The 24412-nt window shown below is 39.3% G+C and overlaps 1 protein-coding gene across 7 annotated transcripts in view; it reads right to left on the bottom strand.

Moving 5' to 3' along the window:
- LOC119904449 (mitogen-activated protein kinase kinase kinase kinase 4-like) overlaps positions 1-24412 on the bottom strand; it is a 103204-nt gene that overhangs the window by 37040 nt on the left and 41752 nt on the right. For all 7 annotated transcript variants that reach the window (XM_038721127.1, XM_038721130.1, XM_038721128.1 and 4 more), the window contains exons 3-12: positions 20667-20723; positions 7729-7854; positions 5487-5597; positions 5192-5282; positions 3632-3762; positions 3047-3101; positions 2515-2593; positions 2229-2404; positions 2000-2072; positions 1362-1572 (exon numbers count right to left, since the gene is read on the bottom strand). In XM_038721127.1, the coding sequence (XP_038577055.1) occupies positions 1362-1572; positions 2000-2072; positions 2229-2404; positions 2515-2593; positions 3047-3101; positions 3632-3762; positions 5192-5282; positions 5487-5597; positions 7729-7854; positions 20667-20681 (1068 nt within the window). In that variant the 5' untranslated portion in view covers positions 20682-20723. The remainder of the gene's footprint in view (positions 1-1361; positions 1573-1999; positions 2073-2228; positions 2405-2514; positions 2594-3046; positions 3102-3631; positions 3763-5191; positions 5283-5486; positions 5598-7728; positions 7855-20666; positions 20724-24412) is intronic.

Raw genomic sequence — 24412 nt, 5'->3', positions numbered from 1 at the left:
CAGAGTAAGCGGGAGATTGATTCTGGAGAGAGATGTGTTGTTGACCACTTGAAACTAATTTCTATTGACCTCTATTATATCTTCTATTGTATTAGGATGCAGACTGAAACCTCAGACGAATATCTCAAAATATGGACAAATAAATACAAAACTATCACTGAAGTGCGTATCACTTTATATACACAACACAAATCTTCTTAGATGAGAACAGAGGAAAATGCTTGATGAAATTTAAGTCCTCGGCCTAAAATGTGTTTGTTTGGATTAGGTGCTGCATTTGATCATTAATCTGTGATTTCTTTTTTCAATTAAACAATTAATCATTTGGTTTATTAAATCCCAGAGCACCAATGTAACGTCTTAAATGAATTGTTTTGTCTGTCCAACAGTGCATAATATGTCCAAAAGCGAATTGTTTCAACACTCGCTGACATGACTGTTAGTGGTGTAATGTAATTTTAGGCATTGGTGAAGCCAGATTTACTGACAAGTCGTACCGTATATACAGCATGTAAAGTGAGTTTATTTTTTACCGATGCATGTATTTATTAAGCTTTTTATTTAGCACTGTATCATACTTGTCATATCACATGCTGTCTTCTGTGATGTATTTCTAAAAAGATGATGTCATTCACTCTCAGGGGAGAATCTCTCCTGCTTGTTGAGGATGCGTGTAGGAAGCTTCATAAATAACGCAGGTCCTGCTCTGCAATCAGAGTATTTTTAGTCCTGTTCTAACTGTCAGTGTTACCCCTGGGAGGGATCCTGTGATGCTTGATAAATAATATATAAACTTTAGATATTTTATGTTTTCAATTAAACACAGTTTAGTTTAGTTCAGGTTTAGTTGAGCTGTTTGGGGCATCACTGCTATAGGTTTTTCCTGACATTTTTCGGACCGTTTTAATTGCTGAGAGGGGACAAGGCAGCGTTGGGCAAGAAATACAAGTGATGAGATATTCAGTTTACCTTTTTTATCAAACCAAATTATTTGGACAATCAAAGAAAGGTAAATACATCCTACAATTACAATACAATTGTCCTCTACAATTGTGCAGTGTCCATACTCAATTAGCCTGGTAGACTTTGCTTGAGTAATAATTTTAATATCAATCTCTTTTTTCTTTCCCCCAAAACGTATTAGATGTTAGTGGTTTAATGGCCCTGCTGGATTCTGTTTCAGTGATGTCACAACATAGTGTGTAAAAAAAAAAAAAAAAGACCCAACGCGTAAAGAAAGCAGACTGCATTTGGAGCCAGCAGCTTATAGCCACTTCTACATGCACAGTCTGACCACAGCAGACCGTGCACACGTACTATTTGGATCCATATGACAAGTAATTCATAAGGCCTGTGCTCACCTCCTCGAGCCGTCTCCTTTGCTCCTTCTGCTGCTCTATACGTTTCTGCCTCTCGGCCAGTAGTTGCCGCTTGTACTCCTCCTGCTCACGGAGCTGCTGCTCCTGGAGGAGCTGTTGGCGACGCAGCGCCTCTGAGCGCTCCTTGTTCTCCTGCTGCAGCCGGATGAAGTCACGGCGCAAAGTCGACTCACCTGGCACGTTGACTATGGAGCTATATGGACGATGAAATGAGAGGCTTTAGCTGGTGTGCAAGATAAGTAAAAAGAGAATTTTAACTTCAGGACCCAAATAAATGCAGTACATCAGGAATGATTTCCTGATGTTAGGATACTGAGGATTTGGTGATAAAGTGGCATCACTAAGATTTTTGTTAAATACAATTGGCAAATCATTGATAGCTGCTGTTGAGTTTGCATTTAAAATGTTCTAAACTCTAATTTCTGTAATTGTTTTAATTAAAGTTTTGGTTAGCTTCTTGTATTGGGAGAAGTTGTCATGTTTAGCTTGTTTGTAGCGCAGTTTGACAAGACAAATATACAGTATACACAGAGAGCAAGAGGCTTTCAAAGCAAACAACCAACAAATTCCTTTACACCATACTGGCTCATATGCGTTGTGATAATATATACAGTACTTACCTTGGCTCTCCTTCTTGCTCAGATGCCTCTTCCTCCTCTTCTTCACTGCCACTGTATTCATACTCTGTCTCATCTGAGGGTAGTGAGGAAAAATAATAAATAATGATGGAAATTAATGGAAATTAATTGTATTGCTTCCTGTCCCTCTGATAAAGACACAAAATCTCTCGGTTGGACTGTTAAGAGCAGCACTGTAATCGTAGGCAAACAGAGGCCCTGAGGTACTCACCCTTCTCGCCCCTCTTCTTCTTAGTTCGGTCGATGTGGTCTTTGAGCTGGATGCGGACCTGCCTCTCGTTGGGCTGGTCCCGGATGAAGGGGTGTTTCAGGAGCTGCTCGGTGGGAGGTCGTTGAGTGTAATTTTTCACCAGGCAGCCCTCGATGAAGCTGAAGAACTTCTTTGACCTATTAGGTTCAAGTTAGAAGTGATGTGTTTTGATGTGCATAAAATGACATTTTCATTAATATGGGAGATCCTTTTCACAGAGAGGATAAAGATTGAAAACTTAGCCCACCATTTTTTGGACTTGAGTCGAGGAGGAGGGTTTCTGGGAATGAGGAAGAGGGCTCTCATTGGATGCATGTCACACAGAGCTGGAGGAAACAAAGAAGAGAAGATAGGCGAGGGATTGGTGAGAGCCAAAATTCATACATTTTAGAATAGAATAAACAGGTTAAAAATACAGTTAAAAGCCAATAATGAGTGAGTTCAGTGTACAGGAGGGGTGAAGCTGAAATGCTATGTTGAGATTAAAAATGTATTATGTCATTGTAAAATTGACTTTAGAATGATCGCTTGTCACTTGTTTACCACTTGCCAGTGTGAAAGTGTTGAAAGGTTTCCCATCTGTCTTTTACTCCTTCCACTATCTGCCGTCACCAAAAACTCTACAACCTTTAGCTTTCTTTGAAGAAGAAAAACTGCACTCTTTTACTGTTTAATGCAGTAACCATAAATATACCGATTTCTCAAAATGACTATTTAATGATTCAATGTTTTAAAAATGCCCCAAAAAACACCATCAGGTTACTGTGATATGTACTTACGGGGAGCTCCCTCAGCCATCTCTATGGCCGTGATTCCACAGGACCACAGGTCACTCTGAAGGACAGAAGATAAGATTAGTTAAACAGTGAGTTTGCATGTTTCTCTCATTTCTCCATGTCTGTTCCTACACTAAGCAGTAAATGTGTCTTATCTGAGGCAGCAGTGGTTCTCTCTCAGTGGGTAAGTGTTGTTACCCTCCAGAAATTAAGCAATTTCAGTTGGTGCAAGAACAGACTTGGTGTGTCTGCCACAAACCAAAACCACAGATCTTGAAACCAGTGTGTGAAAATGTGTTTTTGTTATCTTGCTGCAGTGAACCTTTAAATATGTACCTATAGTAGAGGCCTCAAATATAGGCATTGTCACAGTGTCTAACCCAAAGATTAAAAACATTAAATGTTTTATGTTTTTATTCATAGCTAACACACCCAAATGCAAACTTCCAAAAATGTCTGGGTCGACTTTGCCACTTTCACTGTGTCACTTTGATAAGTTATTATTTATTCATACAGCCCTGCCCCTGTCACACTGTAAAACCACAGATCCAATTTATGTGCAGTTCAGATCCAGATCCAGTTCCTTACCCTATAGTCGTAGGTAGCATCTGGGTTTTCATCACAAGCGATGACCTCTGGAGCCATCCAATAGGGCGTCCCGATGAAGGTGTTCCTTCGACCTACCGTCCGGTCCAGCTGAGCACTCACACCAAAGTCCACTGGGAAATAGGACATTAACATCAGTTATTAGTGGTTAAAACCCAATCCTATAATGCATCTGAGAGTAAAAGAATATTTTTAGACTGATCAGTAAAATATATTAAAAAAAAATGTCCAATACGTTTGGGAACCTACTGATAGTGCACAACTTGAGGGTCATGTTATAGATACAGTATGAGAAACTTGAAAAATATATTGAAACAGTTTAGATCCTGTGTGAAAGCAGAATAACAGATGGGTCTTTCAAATGTCAATGTCACTCGTCCTCTTGTCATGTTGAAACCACCAAATTTAAGTCCACAGTCCCTGTCGGGTCCTGACTCAGAGTGTAAAGGTCAAGGTGCTGCTCTGTTACAAGGCTCTGTCTTTTAGCAAATTGTTTTATTATGGCCACAGTGAGACAAGGTCACAAAATGTAATTTAATCAAGATGGACAAGATGGCCTAGAATTATTTAATATTATATATAAATATATATTTTCAGAACTTTCCAGCACTATATAACAAAAATCCTAATGACATAATGAATATTAACGCAAAGATGACCCGAATAAGCAGTAGAAAATGGATGAAGTTTGAGCTAAAATCAGCACTTACTCATTACGAGATGATATAACCTTTTTCACATTTAAATTTTTTCATTTGACATTTTTATCCAAAGCTACAATTGCTACACATGTCAGAGGTCGCACGCCTCTGGAGCAACTAGGGGTTAAGTGTCTTGAATTCTCACACCAAAGCATGTGTCTTATCCACTGCACCATCACTACCCACATTTAGTTTTGTGAGGAAACTAACTTTTTCGGTTCGTTGATTGATGTGAGAAACTTTATGTTAACTGCTCCTGGCAACAGCTACCACAGTTTCCATGACTGGGATGGGGTACTTACAGTTTCCACCTGCCAGCTGGTGCACACGTCTCAAATCAGGTTTAAGTGTGTCCGCGCACCGATAGACAGGCTGAGAGAGGCATGTGAGGACGCACAGGCCCTACATGCCTAATCACGGTTACTTTTTGTTTGTTTGCTTGATGTTAATTAATACAGCTTAAAGCTTTTATGGGCTTTTTTGTGTATCAATAAATGGACATACTGTGTGAAAATGTCTGTACCAAAGAACCTAGATATTTTTCTGTGGTAGGATAATTTGCAACATGATGATCAAAATACATCTACAGTTATCTTTTAATAAATTGAAACTGAAAATAAATTAAAAGTTTCTAAAGTATTTGCATTACTGTGTAAGGGCCTTTTATATAGGCCATGTGCAATCATGTGAAACATTACAAAACAACTGTGGTCATGAAAAAGTTCTGTCTGGCAATCGGTATTTTTTCAGTGCAGTCGTCCAAACCTCAGTGCCGGCTGTGCTCCCAGTCTGCAGGCCCAGTTTGGACCCACAGTTCAACCAAAACAAAATCAACGCATACCCAGTTTGACTTCAGCATTTTCAGTCAGCAGCACGTTTTGTCCCTTGATGTCACGGTGGATGACATGATGAGCATGCAGGTGAGCTAATCCCTGCAGTGAGAAAAGGAAAAAAACAAAAACATATTAACATATTAAATGCTGCTTCACAGAGCAGTTGTGGCCTTTTCCAGCAATTTATCAGCCCAATATAACAGGAGACACTTTCAGTCTTTAGTGACAAAACCTGTTTGAGTTTCCTGCTGTAATATATTTGATTCTGAATTGGAAATTGGCATGTAGTAAAAGGGGACTAACCCTCAGGATCTCTCGGGAGATGTAGGCGATCCAGTCCTCCTTCAGTGTGTTGCCTTTGGTGTTCTTCACCAGATCTGTGATGGAACCGGCACCACAGAACTCCATCACCAGCTGGAGGAGAGAACAAGAGATACTGAGAAGACTGTGGTCATTTACACACACATACTCTCAATCATTCTGCCAGTTAGTGAGACCATCTGCAAAAAGGTGCTACACGCAGTATTGTACCATCAATAAAGCATCACCACATTCATTTTGTAGTATAACTACCTTCAACAAACAAGACAATCGCTCAGGAAATTGTCAGTCTCTGTCAGCCTGTGCTTTATTTTCCATCTTTCGATTTATTTCCCTCTTTTGGTCAGATCTGGATGGAAATGTATCTGATGTCAGCATATCATAGGAGGAGTAAAAGGCGGATTGGAAAATTCCCTTCCTCCATGTTTACCCTGTGTAGGGATTGGGATGGGAGACTGGAAGTAATGGGCTGATAGGAAATGTGGTCTAATGAAGAAACATGAGCATTAAGAAAACCACCGATGAGCACCTTCAACAGCTGGTGAACATGGACTATTATGCAGTAGGTCTCTCCACTTTAATGTAACGTCCTCAACACTTTTAATGTCAATAACGCTCATAGCTAAAAGGCTCCTCATTTGCAAAAATAGGCTATATGGGCTGGTCAAAATCAATATCATGATATCAGTAAGAATATTTTTCTGATTTCCATATAAATCACAGTATAGCAAAGATATGCAAAATCACATATAAAATAATCAAATACATGTTTAAAATCCCCTCCAGACATGTTTTAGTACATATATAAATAAAATAAAAGCAACGTGACAGCAGACAGCGTGAAGCCACAACACTGAAGGATGTAAAGGGGTCGCAGAGACAGATGTAAAAACAAATACAGGGCCATGTTGTGGGGTGAGCTCTCTCTCTCTAGGAACAGCAGAGCTGCAGGCCATAAAACAAGGTAAAATTGCCTTCAACAAACTGAGCTGCAATAAATCTTCCCTGCTGCTTTTTGTTTTTCTCTCCCTTCGCTAATCATCTCTTTCCATTTCGTTCCTCATTTTTGCTTCATTTGTTTTATTCATTTCCTCCGCACTTGTTTGTCTTTTCTTTGATTTGCTGTGCTTTTGTCAGTGGTGGAAAGTACAGTTACTCGTTTGATGTACTTTACTTGAAGTAAATTTTAAGCTACTTCCACTCCACTACATTTCACAGGGAAACGTACTTTTTACTCATTTATCTGACAGCTTTAGTTTTATTAGTTCATATTAGCTCCACTTCAACCAGCTGTAACATTAAATGTTACAGTAATAATAATCCGATAACACAGTATGAAACAGTAGCATTTTAATGGCAATTCTGCTGCCTACTTTTACTTTTGATACTTTAAGTACTTTTTGTTGCTAATACTAAGTACGATTTGAAATGCAGGACTTCTATTTATAACAGAGAATTTTTAGTGTGACATTGCTATTTGCTTTAAGTCAAATATCTAAATACTTCTTCCATCACTGTTTTTCCTTTCTTTCTCCTCCAAGATGAGGGCCAGTGGAGGCTGCAATGTTGGGGGGAAAAACATTTACGTTGTATTAACTGTTACTGTTTACAAGCAATAAAGTGAGTGAACAGGTGCGAGCATATTAACTCTGTATATAGACCCCATTTCGCCACTCCGAGAGTTTGTTGTTGCTGATCTGTTACATCTCTCTAGTCGAGTGAATTTTTTGGGCGTTGTATATGTGAAAACCTAACAGTTCATTCCTTTAGTTGTTTGTTTTTTAATTCATGCAACATACCTGTTCATTATAGTAATCTAAATATCCGAACATGTATTCTAAGATACCAATAGTCATGTGAATTCAAGTAAATTCAACTATTTTTTAAAATTAAATCAACTTCTAGCAGTAACCAAATGGAAGACGTTTTGTCCAGAGGCTGGACTTGCAGCCTGGTTTAAAACCTCTTGACAGATGACAGACAATAATCCACTTTTAGGAACAAACTTCTTTTCAAGATTTCTGATGGTGTTCCACTTGTCTCTATTTTCCTGAAAATGTTCTTATTTGACTTTATTCTGTTGCTTGTGTATTTTAGTTATGCTATGTCAGCAACTGAGAGGTAATGATTGGTCGAAATAATTGCTTTATTCAATTTCAGGAGAATTTAACTGATAACACATGTCAAGACATTACATAAATATTAATGGTAGAAGTAGCCTCACCCATAGCTGGTCGTCATGGCCCGGTGGACTTTTCTTGATGAAGGCTCCATAGTAGGTGGCTATATTTCTGTGGTGGGAGTACTTCTTCAGCATGTTGATTTCCAGCTTAATTTCCTCCTCTTCATCCTAAAAGAGAGAGAGAGGCCCATCAGTGTGGAATTATTACATTCTTATTGCACGTGAGATGGCGAGAAAGCAATTATCTGAACTAATGGACTAGATCAAAACAAACTATACAAGTCTATTTTCTACTGGTCAGGTTGTTAAAGCTGGGACAGAGAATGTATGGAAAATTAACACCAAGACTGTCCGACAGGTAAACAGCAGTTGCTATTGAGTTTTCATGATTGGGTGACCTGGAAAGATGGTCACACACTATTATTTTATTCCTCTTCCAAGGTTATTAATCACAAATCGGGAAAGTCCTTACAAGTCTTTTAAAACCTACATGCATTTTTCATCTTTATTGGTTTCACACACTTGGCTTACTTTAGAGAGCTTTAAATCAAAAGTCCAAATTACACACTGCACACTGAGATTTGGAAAGATCAGGCCCCGTTTGGCCCGTAGGTGAAAAGGGGTTTTCTGTTCCGCCTATAAAATGCTAACAGTTTCCATTCAGACGACTCAGACACAAGCTATAACTCCACTACACGGATTTACGCAAGCATTTTAACTGACTGGTAACTGATAGTACAACATACCAAAATACACACAGGAGTATGCACACAAACCAGCAAAACATCAAATGATCTAATCTGCATCTAACAAAGCACCTTTAAACACAAGCATACATATTCATGTTGATGTTAACTATTTGGTCAATTTTGTTTTTATTATTGCCAACCAACATTAATAAATTAAATCATAAATTAATTAATGAATATATCATCAAGTTTAAAATACCAAACACACTGACTTCTTCTCTGTTTCTACATTACCACCACGTGCTATAAGACTACGACTGAACTTGCGGCGCTGTTAAAAGTCCATATCATACAAATTCAACATACACATTCAAATACACAGCCGTTCTTTCACACACACACTCAGATGAGAAATAATCTCTGCTTTATATTTAATTCAAAATGTCCATTAATCATCATGTGAAAGGACTTTTAGCCTGTGTTTACCCTGAAGGTCTGCAGAGTTGTACAGCATCACCTTTTGTTGCGTAGCTCTCCAGTGCAGCCAGTCTTTACAGCTGGATGTCAAGCAGCTCATTGGGAAGTGTCGTGAATGGAACTTCCCACTTTTTTCCAAAATATTCAGAGTTGTTCCACCATGTTTTAGCAGAACGAGCCAATTATTTTCACCCTTCATCTCTATAATATTTAAAGTGTTGGTCCACCTCCCAATGGGACACTTAGAGTCATAAAAACGGTAAAGAAAATATATGAAAAAAAAGGCTAAATAAAACTCCCAGCAACCAAAGTTGAAACTCTGGAACTTTCCCCCTAAGCTGTTGTCAGTCCATCTATGAATAAGACATACTGAAGGGCCAAGCAAGGAAACAAACAATGTCCAAACCAGTGTAATAAACGGATATCACTCCAAACAAACACGCAGCCTGAACACAAAATGATAACAGAGCCAAACAAACTACCTATCTCTCCCTCTCGCCTTCTCAGGATATTACAGCACAGACTCAGACACGCGTACAGGCACAAAACAAGATCAAGCGATTACTTCTCAATCATCGTGGCATCACTGAGGCCGGGTGACATTTATTTGTGAGCGATTTGCATCAGCTGAACCCGTTTATCTGATCCCGTAGGCCGACGTGGGGCAGACATAACATGACATTTCCACTGAATGGTCGCAGAAGACAGACGGCTGCAGCCCGGACTCCTGAGCAAACGTAGCGGCGACCTTTTGCCATTTTCTAGTACAGATGTAGCAGCTGTATCATTTACACTTGCTTCGCTGATGTTGCACTTTGGCTCGTTTTGAAAAATAGTCTATCGTGCTATGTGAGACCGTGCTTAAGCACAGCAGTGCTGTACAGTCGAGTCTGATGGGAACGTCATTAGTTTTGCAGTTATTTGGTCATAAACTAAAGTATTGGACAAATTAAAATTTTAACCTGATGATGGTGCTAGATGAAAAGCCAGAGGAGCACCAAAGTTATTACAAATCACCCTGAGGAGGACATGAACGTCTGTACAAAAAGTCATGCCACTTAATTCAATAAACATTTCACATTTCATTCAAAACCACAAAAGTCGGCCTCACGTGGAGCTCATGGGATCAACATAGTCAGTAGGATAGATCACCTGGAGAGAGACAATGAATGTCTACACAGAAACTAATGGCAATGTATCCCATAGTTGTTTTAGTCTATACCAAAGTGGTGGACCAACCAACCAACCGACAGACAGCCATTTCAGTAGACATTACTAGCTGAATTGGCTTTGGGGATCTAACAGAAGATTAAAATGTGGTCGACTAAAATGATAATTGATAGCTATAATTAAACTTCTACTTCTGTCTGAATTGAAAATCAAACACTGGTTTGATCAATAAGCATCAAAAAACTTTTCCAAAAACACTACATTGTTGTGTTGTGCACTCATTTCACACTTTAAGTATTATCCCTTCTTCAACATTCACTGTGTCATCTGTGCCATCAACAGACAGAAGCAGAAACATAAACTGCAGGAGAAAATACAATGCAGCTAAACATATCTTTAGACCAATCACACGCAGAGCTCCTTGCTGAGGAGAATAACAGCCCAATGTCTTAGAAAATGCAATGAAACTAAAAACAGTTATAGAAGAAAACCACTAAAATGACTGAACTATAGTGAAGTTATATAAGGATAGTTTTTTTAATTGCCTTTATATTTATCGCTGCAGGTAGCTTTTCTGTTGGCTGGCAAATTCAGTTAGGCTGTCAAAACAGTTTTTTTTGTTTTTCTTTTTAACACAGGAAATGATTGGTGTTCAATGTTGTTGCTTGCAGAAATTAAAACACTCACATCTTATCAAGCATTGCAGCTGCAGAAGCAACAGATGCCAACGACTATGCTGACATTTCTGAGTCTGGTCCAGAGCTTAAAGGGCAATTCAGCCAAACTTATTTAAAGATGAAAGAATCCACTGTAAACTTCTACATATCTATAAAAACACATTACCTGCAGCGCAGCTCAGTTCAGCTCAGCTTCACTATCTCTGAAATCCAGAACACCCAGTCAAACTGATTTTTGGTGACTGACAACTGAACTTATCTATGATTATTTAAATATCAGCTAATTTTATGCTGTCAGACATTTGTGTGTTTTTAAATTGTAGAGGTATCACTTCGGAACAAAGCTCTTGTTAAGTCCTCCCACTAACTATATTTGCACTTTAAGCTGTTATTTCTGTGATGAGGAAGTTAAACCGAGCTTGTTTTCTCATGAGATGTTTAAGCAAGCAGCAGGAGCAAGAGGACATTGCAGAGCACGTCCATATTTGTCCGCCACAAAAAGCTGTTCGCTTGTTATTTATTTTGCTTTAATTTGGGGTGGCCGTTCGAAGAGTTCAACAGGGGTTTTGACTGTGTGTAAAGATCATGGGGGTCAGTCTATCAGCCAGCTAGTCAGCCAATCCCTTGAATCACAGTCAGCCAGCCAGTTGGTTACTGCTTCAGTCAGGCAGCCAGTCATTTAGCCAGGCAGCTAGCCAACCAGTGAGTCAGGAAGCCAACGAACCAGACTGCTAGCCGGCCATGCCTTCTGTTAATCCACTCATCAGAAGCAGACCAAGCAGTCATCCAGCCAGTCAACCAACAGGTGAGCCAGCCAATTAGTCGGTCAGTTAGATTTACCTTTCCTTAATAATTTTTATGTGGAAATTTGAGCAGGATCATGCTAAAAGACGTACACAAAGTGAACAAACAGACAAACAGTACCTTCTATGGTCAGGAGAACATCCCATCGCCCACAAACTGTCAATCATCTGAGCTTTTTTGGAACAAGTGAGCATAATTACAGATGCAGAGGACAGACTGGAGGAGGAGAAACACAGCAGGAACGCTCTTACACATTTTTCACCAAGGGAGACGAATAAAGGTTCAAAATAACAGCTTAAAGAGGGGAAGAGAAGATCGACTTCAATCGACAAAACATAAGGAACATTCCGTTATGTTCAGGCCAGTGCAGATGGTTTGAGAGACTTTTATGCTCATGTAAATGAGACAAAGCGGTCTCAAAAGGTTTGTTCTAGAATATACTGTATATTCTTGAACAAAAAGGAAAGCCTAGCAAACCAAAACAATCGGTCATCGCTGGATTATAAAGCAACAGCAACCTCGAAATGGGCCCTTAAGACGCTTAACCACAATGATGTACTGGGAAAAAGGTGCCAGGCAGAAAGAGACGTTGCTGTCTTGCTTCTTCTAGCAAGATGGTGACAGTGACTTTGCGTACTAATTCCAAAATTATACTTTTTTGATACCCGTTGTTGGGTTTTTAATTCACGAACCACCATCCAAGACCACTGGCTGAATATAAAAAGGTATCATCAAAACTATGATAGAAAGCGGCAGATATCTGCTCAAAGTGTAAGAAGAATAACAAAGAATCTGAAAGGACTGCAACTGATGATTTGTTTATTGATTATTCTGATAGATTATTTGTCTACCTAAACATTTTTTATTTAGTCTAGTGATAAAAATGCAAATCACAATTTCCCAGAAGGGGCGTGTCTTGCCTCGGTCATATGTTCCCCTATGTCTCTCTCTCTCTCCATCTTGTTTGTACACTGTCCATTTATTTTGGGCACTTTTTGTGTCCATCACATTTGTCCTTGTAGCATCACTGTGCATAACTGTCTCCTGTAATGACTTTAGTTCATGTATCCCATCACTATGACAACTCACCTCTCTCTCTCTCTCTCTCTCTCCCTCCTTCACTCTCTTTCTCTGTCTGTCTCTCTTTGTCTCACTTTCCCTGAACTATATATCCGCAGTTAAGTTGTTGAAAACAAGGCGTCCTGAAGCTACTCATTATCATTCCTGGGCATGAAATGGTGGGGAGACTCGGTGGCGGCCATATTGCTGCTAAAGTATTACAGCACACAATGTGAGCAGAGCTAACAGAACCGCGACCCCGGGGGAGCGGACAGCCGCAAAATTGAAGCATAATGGAAAATGGAAGCTGAGTAGGAGGGAGGCTTTGGCTTCAACAAAGGCCAAGCGAGGTCAACATGTCTTTAAGAGGCACCCAGGAACCTGGAGGGACTTGTTTCAGGGATTATTTTAAACACTTGCTGCATTTCGGTCATACCTGAAGAAACTTCATGCATTGCAAATGCAAATTTAAAGTTTGTTACCATTGTCACGTTGGTTGTATTATTGTGAATCTAATCTCTCAATTAGCATTATTTCACATTTCTGGTTTGTTAGGGATGATTTGTAGCAGCCTGAGCACCAAGATAAAGACTAAACAAAAAAGACAGAAACACCCAGACCACAACTTAAACCAATTAATTTTCTGGGTGCAATTAGCATTCAAATGTGACACACCTCTGAAGTGTGACTAAGTAAGAATCAATAGTCTTCATTTTCAAAAAGCTTTCACATTACTCTATACAAGCTCACGCGCCTGTTAAAATGTATCCTCTTTTGAGAAAAAGCTCAGGTTGTAATGTTAATTGCAAAGAAAACCAATTGGTAGATAGATAAACGTTGAGGTCTAATGATTGTTTCTGATCCTTTTGAGTCATGCTGAAGTAAGTGTTCAATCAGAGTTAAAGGCTGAAGCTACTATGAAGCTGAAGCTGTCTGACTTACAGATTCAAGCAGGTATTCTTTTACAAAGTTACTTTATTTTTAGTAGTTATTATTTTACACACTGCTTGCCGCCGGCACACAAGAGCAAGCATATTATAAGTTACCAAAATCTACTGACGCTGGACAGTTTTTAGTGGCTGCACAATAAACAGTTCTAATAATTCTAGCCTGACTATCTGACTCCACTGTTGCATGACGTCCACATACATGGGCAGTTGGTTTTGGGTGTATAGAAACTACAATTTACTCTAAATTTTAATTTATAAAACATAAACCTGTTAATAATACTTTACTGTATATACTACTATTTTTTTTCTTTGAATAAAAGGCATTTAGCACATGGCCATCACAGTCGGCCATCTTGGATTGATGAGGTCATCAAGCAATAAATATTTGGAAAACAAAAGAGTAACCACTGTTACAATGTTGCTATCAATCAACTGACACTGTCCTCAAATGACTTAGACCATGATACAGTAACGTATCCCATAATGGATTTAAACCATAACCAAACCAACAAATGTGGACACCATGCATGAAAGGGTTAACTCGATCATAGTGTAAGTGCGATGTGCGACAGTAATAATTGTCCGTGCGAAACAGTTTGCTCTAGTTTAGATTATAGTTTAGATATAGATTAAACGAAGCATTGATGCAAAGAATTTGCGTGTTTGCGTAACAATTTTCTGACCTCATTTTTGAATTTAGCGCCAGTTCACGAGGATGCAGAAATGGCAGAGCTGCTAAAGACGTCTTTTGAGGGGTGTAGGTCCAGTAAGAGGGAAAAATCTACTTCAAAGCCATACTTCAGCTAGTGACCTACAGTAAGTTTGTTGTGTGGGTTTGGTCTGTTAAATGCACAGTTCAAAGTACATTTCATATGCTATGTTTTTCCTTTGAAGTCTCAGCATCATCTGATATTTTGTTGAGGGCCAGTATCTTATTTTATTGATATTATTTTCAACAAATTAATATTTGCACTGGATGGTTGGAAGGACAGCCTATTTTAAGTTATGTTGTATTGTAATGAAATTCATTAAATAAAAAATGTTATGTTTTCAATGAAATGTCAAATTAAAGTTTTAAGCATTACTGTACTGTAGCCTTGTTCTTCTCTTGACAAATGTTGGGCTGATGTTCAAGAGAGATCATGTCTATGTCCTCATTATAATAAGGATTTGTGTTCATCCAAAAGTAATGTAACTAGTAGTGTAACTAGTTACTTTCAGCAGTGCGTAATCTAGTAAAGTAAGGCAATACTTTTTTTTAAAAACTAGTAATGTGTAATCCATTACCTTTTTTGAGTAACTACCCCAACACTGATAATAACATATTATCATACATCATCTTCAAAGTTATTACAGTTGGTCCTGTTGAAAGTGAATGTCTGTACCAAATTTTCTGCTGATCCACCCAATAATACATAGATATTCTATAATTTCTCTCCATAAGTGAAAACTTTTACCTGTTGATGGCACTGAAATGGCCTGAACAGTCATTAGGATCTTTCTCTGGTGACGGTGAATATATAGATCAAATTTAATTGCAATCTATCCAATGGTCCGACCAACTGAATGACACAGCAATTTCTACAAACATGCAATTGCTTTGGTTAAAATGTTGTTGTGAGGATAGAGGCCCAAAATAGCAATACAGAACACAGCAGTGGTCAAAAGTATATGCATTTGTTGTTTGACATGGCTGGACAGTTTAAGCAGATTTTTTCTTTAATTTTCCATGACAAACATACAATTCCACACCTTCAACACCCTCCCACTTTTCACTTTCACACCTTCTGAATGGACAGGGAGCAGAGGGAGGGGGTGGGGGAGGGAGAGAGAGAGTTGACTTGCTTTAATGTGTCTAGCTTGAAAGAAGAATAACAAGTGAGAAAAGATGGTGAGAAAAGCAATTCATTCCCCAGTGGAACAGAAAGGTAGAAATAAGATGCGTGCTGTGAAGTTTTTCCACTAATCAAGATCGATTTTTTTCCCTCTTTAGTCCCACTGGATTCTATCAAGTCAACAGCAGCAGTGAGAGACTCCGAATGCAGAGCTGCTGCAGCAACATTTCTCTCTCTCTCTCTCTCCCCGTTTCTCTGCTTTTCACTCTGTTTTCCTTTCAGGGACGAGGATGACTTCACACACTATGTCTACTCTCCTACGGTCTCGCTCCTTCTCCACCGAACACAGACATGGCGAATGAAGGAAAGATGGCGAGGGATGGAAACGAGAAGCGTACAAGCAGGGAATGCGCCATAAAAGGGGAAGAGAAGGAGAGAAACCACAGAATGAAGAATCTGGATGAACGCAACAGAAAAAAATAAAAATGAAAAAAATAAGAGTATATAACGGAGGGAGGGGATGGATGGACAAAGGAGAAGAGAGGCGGTGAACAGATGTGAGCGATGGAGGTGAAGAGACAAGCAGACAAGCAGCGACAGCCCCTCCCATAATCCCACTGCACTTCAGCTGAACCTTCTCAAAAGGAGGAAAGGGAAAAAAAATCTCTCACTGATTTCTTCCCCTCGTTTAAGCTCCCTGTCTAAGGTTTCACCCGCTTGGTTTCTCCCTTTCCATCTTCTTCTCTTACCACCCTAATTGTTATTCAGTTAGCTCAACACACCACATGTTCTTTTTTGGGGGGGGGTATCAGATGTTAATTAGAAAGGTGGCATAGATGAACGCTCAGAACAGAGGAAACTTTAGGTGTTGGCACAGAACACTTCCACAGTCACGAACATCTTAACCTTGAGAGCTGTTTTTCGATACTTTGGCAGCATAAAGACTGACACAAAACAGACTGCTGGTGTATAGTATATTGTAACAAGACGGAATAGCACAAACTTCATTTATCACCTGAAATACTTACATCCAGTAAAGCGCACAGAGGTAAAGCGCTTACACAAAACACCTGCGATTAGACCTATGCCCTTGAATGAGCTGCATTAGATTAAAATTCCGTCTATTAAGGTATTGATGATAAATTGTTGTTTCAGCTCTGTACAAAATAAACAGGTATTTTAACGCAGCTGTACGACCCTCTGCACGTCTGCTGGTTTTATCTTTAAGACATACTGCAAAAGACACTGAGTATATACACAGATGAAGGTAATTCTGTTCCCTTCTTTAGCTGCGAACATTTATTATCATTGATTTATACTTAAATGATTTAAGATTATAGGGTTTTTTTGTAAGGTTTTTGTTTGTGACCCACTTTACCTACTACTAGGGAATTTTAAGCTTTAGTATTTAATCTTAGCAGAAATCCTGAATTGGTTTTCATCGTTTATATCTATATTAAGTGATAAAAATATTTCTATAAAGCCCAACACACTGAATGTCACTCGTCATCCTCTCTCTTCCTCCGTCCTCAGCCTCTCTCTCCCTCTCTGTGTATGGAACAGGAAATTGTATGTGGGTCAGAGCACATATGCTGAGATGTGCACAGGCACACACAAACACACACCGGAAAGGAGACGTATAGCTGTTGCATGTGACACGTGAGTGTATGAAAGCTCCAGTGGTTTCCTTCATATGTCTCTCTTACACACACACACACACACACACACACACACACACACACACACACACAACATTGGATTGTGTGTATGTGTGCATGTGAAAATCCCAAGCTATTCCAATGCAAACAACTTCCTCTGCTCAACTATCATTCTTGGCGAGCATCCAGACAAACGCAAAGTGTTTATTTTAGAGAACGGTTGAGCCGTGTGGAAAAGGACCTAAACATTTTGGACGGGTAAAGAAAAAAACGCCATGTCTTGAACGTTCCCTATGTGTGTATTTCTCTACAGTCATTCAGCTCATATGTTTACATAAACATATTCCCTTTAATCTCCACAGTGGGAAGATTTGTGCCTGCGGGCCACACTGAGGTACACTTTTCAATATTTCACTGCGAACTAGCTTTTGAACATGAATTTCCAAAATGTGTCTGGTTACCTGCCACAGTGGCAACTAAAGTAAATTAACGAGTCATGATCAGAGGATACAGCTCTAAAAGGAGAGTGACTATATTGGACTTGGACAGTAGTTGTCCAGAAACATGACTCCAAATGAAAGCTAATTTTGCTTCATATCTGCTTCATGAGTAAATAACTGTTTGCTAACAAATTCCCCAAATCAACTTCAAAAGTGATGATATGTCAATGATGTTATTCACAGAATGTTTCCACAGCCCCCTAGTGGCCAAACAATCAGCTGTTACAGGTTTAAGATATATTTAAACTATTATGAGACACTAAAACCTCCCACTGAAATCCCAGTTGATACAATTAAATATCAACTGCAACTGGTCAAATTCCTATCATTTTAAGATTAGTTAGGCCTCAAAATCAATGTATTGGTTGTTTTACGGTTTTCTATTCATTCTTACGGCATTAAGAATGTTTCATAATGGATTGATTTCCTGACAGACTCAAACTGCTGTGGTCATTCTTTCCTTTAGGGCCGTGTCAGACTGCAGTCACAGGAAAACCATGAGGGCTGTGAAAAAGGGCAAAAGACTGCAGAGGTGGCAAATATTCAATAGTCTAAAAATAAAATGTTGCCTGGGGAAGAATACAAAACTATTCAAAATATGCTGCCAATTATGCCATCAACATTTTAAAAGGGGAGTTTTTTTTCTAAATAAAAGTGATTCCATTAGTCTCTATTCACAGTAAGACAACCTATGGTTTCTTAAGGTCAGTTAAGAATCAAATAGTAGCACTGCAACATCAAACTCTGCTGTACTTTCATTCTTTTACTTACAAAAAAGTATGTGTTAAATTTAAAGTTTTTTCCTGCATACAATATAGAAAATGTGCTTTTTTGCTAGGAGTTCTGAGAGGAACCAGCAGCATCTCCTTTTGTAGAGATTGGCTGTTAATATTACAGAGTACCTATTTGAACAATTATTTTAGCTCCCATTAGCACTTGGTCACTTCATGCGTCTTGGGTTTAATTGCATCCAAGAGGCATTCAAGACAAATTTAAATCCGATTGCTGGAGGTGGTTTGAGATGGAGACAGCAACTGGATTCTAGCCAGATGTTGAAAGGGTGTAAATGCGTCCGTCTCTCTAAGTCAGATACATAATCTTTACTCCTCCAAGAGTGTAACTGTGTCAGTGAGAAATCAGTGGAAATATCCACTCACTGCCTGATTTTCTTAATGCATCTATGGCCTGTCTCCTCTGTCCTCGTAATAAAGGCAGCTAAAATTACACTGAGCTTAGCCGTTGTTCTCTGTCTCTTTAAAGCAGCAATGAAAAGCAGCTCCAGCAATTTCTATCCAAATACAAGGTGCACTGAGCTGCATTTATTGATCCCTGATTAGTTAAACCACTGAATGATTTGTGAGGTAGAGCCCGATCAAACGTTTATTTCGCTCATAGTTCCCAAATACGATTCATTCATGCGTTTGTGTGATGGATAGTTCTTAGCTAAAGCAAGCTAAATTGTTATTGTTGTTACTAAAATGCCAAAGTACACACATTATTGTTCTATTGGCTCTTTTGGCATCATGATCTGGGCAACAAGTGTTGAAATGAAAATGTCGTTTGGATTTTACACTTTACAAAAGGCAAGTGTAAATGGGTCCTTACCATCCTAAGATTGGACGTAGTATTGGGGTTTTAGAGACACAGCTAAAACCAGCAGGGTCTTAAAAGGCAGACAGTACAATCCTCTTCAGTAAACGGTTGACCCAGATTAAATGTTTTTAGGCAACAGCCTTGGTGATCCGCTCTTTAAGGCGTCAGGGCAGGAAATGGTCAAGTAACCTCAAATATGTGTTTGTGAATATTTTCCCCATTGTCTCACTTAGTTATTCATTCAACGATGAGTAACAGGAAAGGCAGGGGGGAAAGCACTAACACACACCATGAATGTAGTGAAATGTAGTTTTATACTGCAAGATTATCAGGGCATTTGTGCATGTGTAAGCACAAAGAAACAGAGGCTCCAATTACACAGGCAGAAACAACCTTCTGGGTCCTTATTCAACTTTGTGTAAGCTGCAAGGATGCATCCATCGGCTCGAAAACATGAGCATGTGCACGCGCGCACACACACAAACACACACACACACAGATCTTCAATCTTTAAGGCTATTGGCTAAACTGCCCTCGGGAAATTGAAAATCTGTTGAGCTTCAGACACAAACTTGGCTTTATCCAATGAAGAAAAAAACTACTAAGAGGGTTGGAAGCTGTGTTATTATAAGCCTGAAAATTATGACTATTTTTGGAGAGAAAACATTGACATGGGGGTGCAGAGAGGAGAGAGGGAGGGGAGTCAGAGAAACTGCTTGTTTTAGTGTTAACTGTTATATTAAACACTTGAGCTTAAATAAAATTGTAGATCTATTCCAAATCTGCAAAAGCTGTATTTTGTGGCTGCTATGTTCCCACCTCATGCATTTTTCATGCATCTATGCTATATAACTACGGTATTCAATTCTCTCTTCAAAGTTGCGTAAGCTTCATAGCTGTGTAAAAACAAACTGTTCCAGACAACCAAGTCAACAGAAGAACTATTTGCTTCATTCTCAACTACTTATGACGGACAAAATATTTAAGCTTTCAAATTTTCCACAGAATTCAACAATCCTGCAAAAGAGCAGCGGCAGTTTAGTCACGCAGTCAAAAACGAGACTTCTAAACTGATTTTCCATCCGCCTGGATGAACATGACTTGAAATGCTTAAAATCAAAGGGGAAAAATTTAAATAAATATCGATGAAAGCAAAATGCTACAAAGCGCACTGGGAACAGACCTGGTGAATAAATCATGATGTACATGAAGCACGTGACTTAAACGTCCACTGAATCTTCTGCTATCCTGAAGAGACTAAGAATAGCAGCAGGCAGACCATCAGATCTGTGTGGAGCGACGAGGACACCTTAACCTTTCTAAAATGAACTCAAGAAAACATAAATGCCATATTCCATCTCATTTTCTACATTGTTTTCCTCCGTTTCTGGTTTGACTGCTGCCCTTTTAATTACATAGTTTAGTTGTGTCCTCTTCTTCTGCAGAGGCTTAATGGCATCCAATCTCGATGCGCTCAACTGCTGATACTAAAATTTGCACTAAATCTGGATGGAACTCTGGTTAATAAACTAAATATCACAAGTATACATCAAGTGGTGTTTACTGACCTCGGTGACGTCCATGACCTTGATGGCCGCCAATTGTCCCGTCTTGACATGTCGACCCTGGGGAGAAAAACAGAAGAGAGATAAGGGAAAGGTACATTTTTGTTCCCCATGCAGCATGCATCGTCGTCATATTCATATGCATCATAGTCATTCACCAATCTATGTGACTACTGTAAAAGTACAAATACTTTTTCATAGGACAATTAAGAGCACAATATGACAATGGTATTTTTTAGTGTTGCTGAAAGAAGCCAATTTTCAGCCCAAACAGCTTGAACAAACAAGCATGGTACAGTACAAAACAACAATGAACAGAAACCCTGCTGTTAAAGCCCATTTTCACTCCACAATGTGTCCAGAATGCTTCAATTACCTCTGCGGGTTCACAACATTAGCTCAAATGTTTTCACAGATGGAAAACTGGAAACCAACAGACAGAGAAAGAAAGTGTGAGTGTGAGTCTGTACAATCCTTTAGGTCTGCATCATGTTTGTAACCCATGTGTGTCTGAACTGCCACGTGATCAGGTTTCTTTTGTGTGAACCAGGACTGCGACACCTGAACCACCGGCCCCTGATCCTGAATGAGCAGTCCACAGTTTGAGTGATGAGGGATTAACTCAGTTTGGTTTAGCCAAAGGGGACGTGTGTGTGCGTGTGTGTGTGGAGGTCAAGGCTGATTGAGAGAGAGAGTAAAATGGAAAGATGACAAGGAAGCAAATCTCTGCTGGTGCCTAACTGTGGGAACTATGGGAATGGAAAGGTAAATGAGAAATGAACTGAGACTGGTAAAAAAAAACAGGAGAGCGAAACAAACGAAAGACCAAACTCATGATGCAACAAGCAGACAGAGAATTAAAGAAATACTAAAGATGATGGAAGAGGACACGTGACTTTTTTTAATATTGTTTTTGGCGAAATCTCATACTGGCAGTAGTCTGCAGCGGGAGAGGAGGTGAGACACAGAGTGAATTTGGAGAACAGCAATTACCAAACACAATGTAGGTGGGCTGATGTTATGTTGAGCCATATCAGTTATAATAAACAAAGGGAGAGGAGTGAGGGAGAGGACAAACTGGAGCGAAGGGGAGAGGAAGGGAAAGATAAACAGAGCAGTTTCAGTGCAGAGAGAAGACTGAACATAACTACGGACATTTACAAGAGACACATTGTAACGGCCATTCATTTACAACAGCACAACTCTATTGGAGGAAATTTTGTTTTGTTTTTTCGATTATGTGCGTGCTTGAAGTTTTTTGAAGTGCACAGAACAACAATTGCCAACAACCAGCTACCACAATGTATGCTGCAACAGTAGCATGTGAGGGTTGGCGTTCAATTGCATTTGCTCATATCTGCTCATTCAGTCTCCTTTGTTCACTTTTTCATATTTAGCTTTTAAATTATTTTAAAATACGAAAGCTCAACATAATTTACTATTTAAGAATTCACAAGCTGAATTATTTTTTACATATATACTTAATTAAATAACTACGTATAATGTGAAAGGGGTTGCTGGAATTGAAGATCACTAAAATATCACCAATTCTGCAGCTCTACGTTGCTTTTTGGTCACATTCAGAGCTCTCACCAACTACATTTCCAGCAGCTGTTTTCAGCAAAAACCACTGTACACTACCACTAAGGGTAACAGACAAACTCAACGACTAAGCTGGTGAACATAGTGAAGCAAGGAGGTGGTGGAGACCAAAGCAGAGTGAACATTGGATGGGACAGTTAACAGTGGACCTACATTCAATGATCATGTTTCTTCTTGTCTGCTGCATGTGTAAATAGGAAAGAGTTTGCCAACTCGTCAGAACAAATTTGCGTACTTCCCAAATTTGGACCCAATCCAAAATCAAACCAAAATATACCAAATCCTAGAACTGGCCAATGTCCAGAAATGTCAGTTGGTCATTCTTGAACTGTGAGTGTTGATGGGAATGTTGTGGACTAGTGTGTGGTGTGTCTCTGTGCTTTTCTAGCCACAGCAGGCCAACACAGATCGACCACCATTAAACTCTCGCATCCATTTTACTGTTGCACTGCTGAGTCATCTCTTTGTAGCTCACGACACACGTATTTCTGACATACTAATGCACACTAAAAAAAAACCCACACAAACTTACCGGCACCACTGAAAGCACTCACCACTACCATTTACACACACACACACACACACACAAACATATATGAACCCTGACATTTCTCTCAGTCTGACCTCATGATCTCCATCTGAGAATTTGCAATTCTTTTTCCCAGATAGGCAGCCGCAGCACGTATGTGTTTGTGTGTGTGTGTAAGGAGGTAGGCTACCAGCTGACTTTGCAATTTTGGCTTAAGACTGTGTGTTGACTGGATTGATTCAGTCACACACACTGCAAACACGACACATTTAACACAAAAGACAAACAGGCATTCAAGTAGTATCCCTCTCTCTCTCTCACACACACACACACACACACATAAGAAAGAAGATTCTTGTGTGTGTGAGAGAAAGGTGACCTCAGCACGCAGACTGTAATAATTACAGCAGAATATCCCCCCCTCCAACCACCGACACACAGAGAAATGCACATAACGGTTAAAAGATGACATCATCTTCTTCTCTGGTTCCTTTGTTCAGAAATGAGACACACACACACACACACACACACACACACACACACACACCTGGCCAAGATGTACACATTCAAGAAAAGGAAAAAGGACAGAAGGACGGTCCATCCGTCTGTCAGTATAGCAGAAATGTTTTAGCTGCCGTAGCTTTTGGTTATTTTCTACAACCTGGGTTTTATTTTCAATGATTTGACCAGCATTCCTATCAATTATGATATTTTAGTTTCCTAACTAATTAATTACTCAGATCTAGGGAGCAACAGCACCCAATGTCCAACAGGGTAGGAACTTGAGCGGTCAAACAGGTTGTAAACCAACCCCCAATTCCAAACTGATTTGGAAGAGAAACTAAGGCAAATGACATTTTACAGACTGATTCCCCTGTTCAACTTAGATCTCCGGCACTCATGACAGTGCTGCATGTAGTTTTTCTGTGCAAGGAATGATTTTTACCGATATTTAAGGTGCACGTCCATTTCTCCATTAAATGTTAAATTCAAGTGCTGTGAAGTGCTGTGAAGTTGCCGTTCTATCCTTAGATCATTCATTTTTACAAATATTTAAGCAATATCTGTGAGTTTTCACCACATTGGAGTTTAAGATACAGTTATTCTCTTAATGGGCAATAAAGCATCTAAATAACAAGGATGAGGTTCCCATTCACACTATTTAAGACATTTACCTTCCTCCATTACATTTCGGTGCTCAAATTTGTCACAAAGACGTGACAAATCCAAACTTCAGGAAGTTGAAACTATCTCGTAAACAGCAGCAGCAATCAGTAGTGATGGCTGAACCCCTTCACATCTTCCACCGCAGGAGCAAGTTCTTCACTGAAGCCACATTACATGATTTTTAGGAGTTAAAATAAAAATTGGAAAAGTTGCTGTAGTTCTTTTACATTACATATGCAGAACTCGTATTTCCTACTGGAAGAACAGAAGATCTAAGAAATTTAAAACTTAGATAAATCCCTCATTTGACTTTTTTGAAGACCATGAATGTAAATAATGAAGTTATTGAAACTCTCTGTCGACACCTCCCAGCTGACTCCACACTCCATTCAAACGTGACATAATCCTTCTGTCATCCGACTCTCCCATGACTAGTACCATGATCCGTCTC

The sequence above is a fragment of the Micropterus salmoides genome, unplaced genomic scaffold (assembly GCF_014851395.1).
Source record: "Micropterus salmoides isolate LMB-PRFRI ecotype aquatic unplaced genomic scaffold, ASM1485139v1 Ms_hic_scaffold_15, whole genome shotgun sequence".
Lineage (NCBI taxonomy): Eukaryota > Metazoa > Chordata > Actinopteri > Centrarchiformes > Centrarchidae > Micropterus > Micropterus salmoides.
The sequence above is the reverse complement of the archived record's forward strand: the minus strand, read 5'-3'. Positions and strand labels throughout refer to the sequence as shown.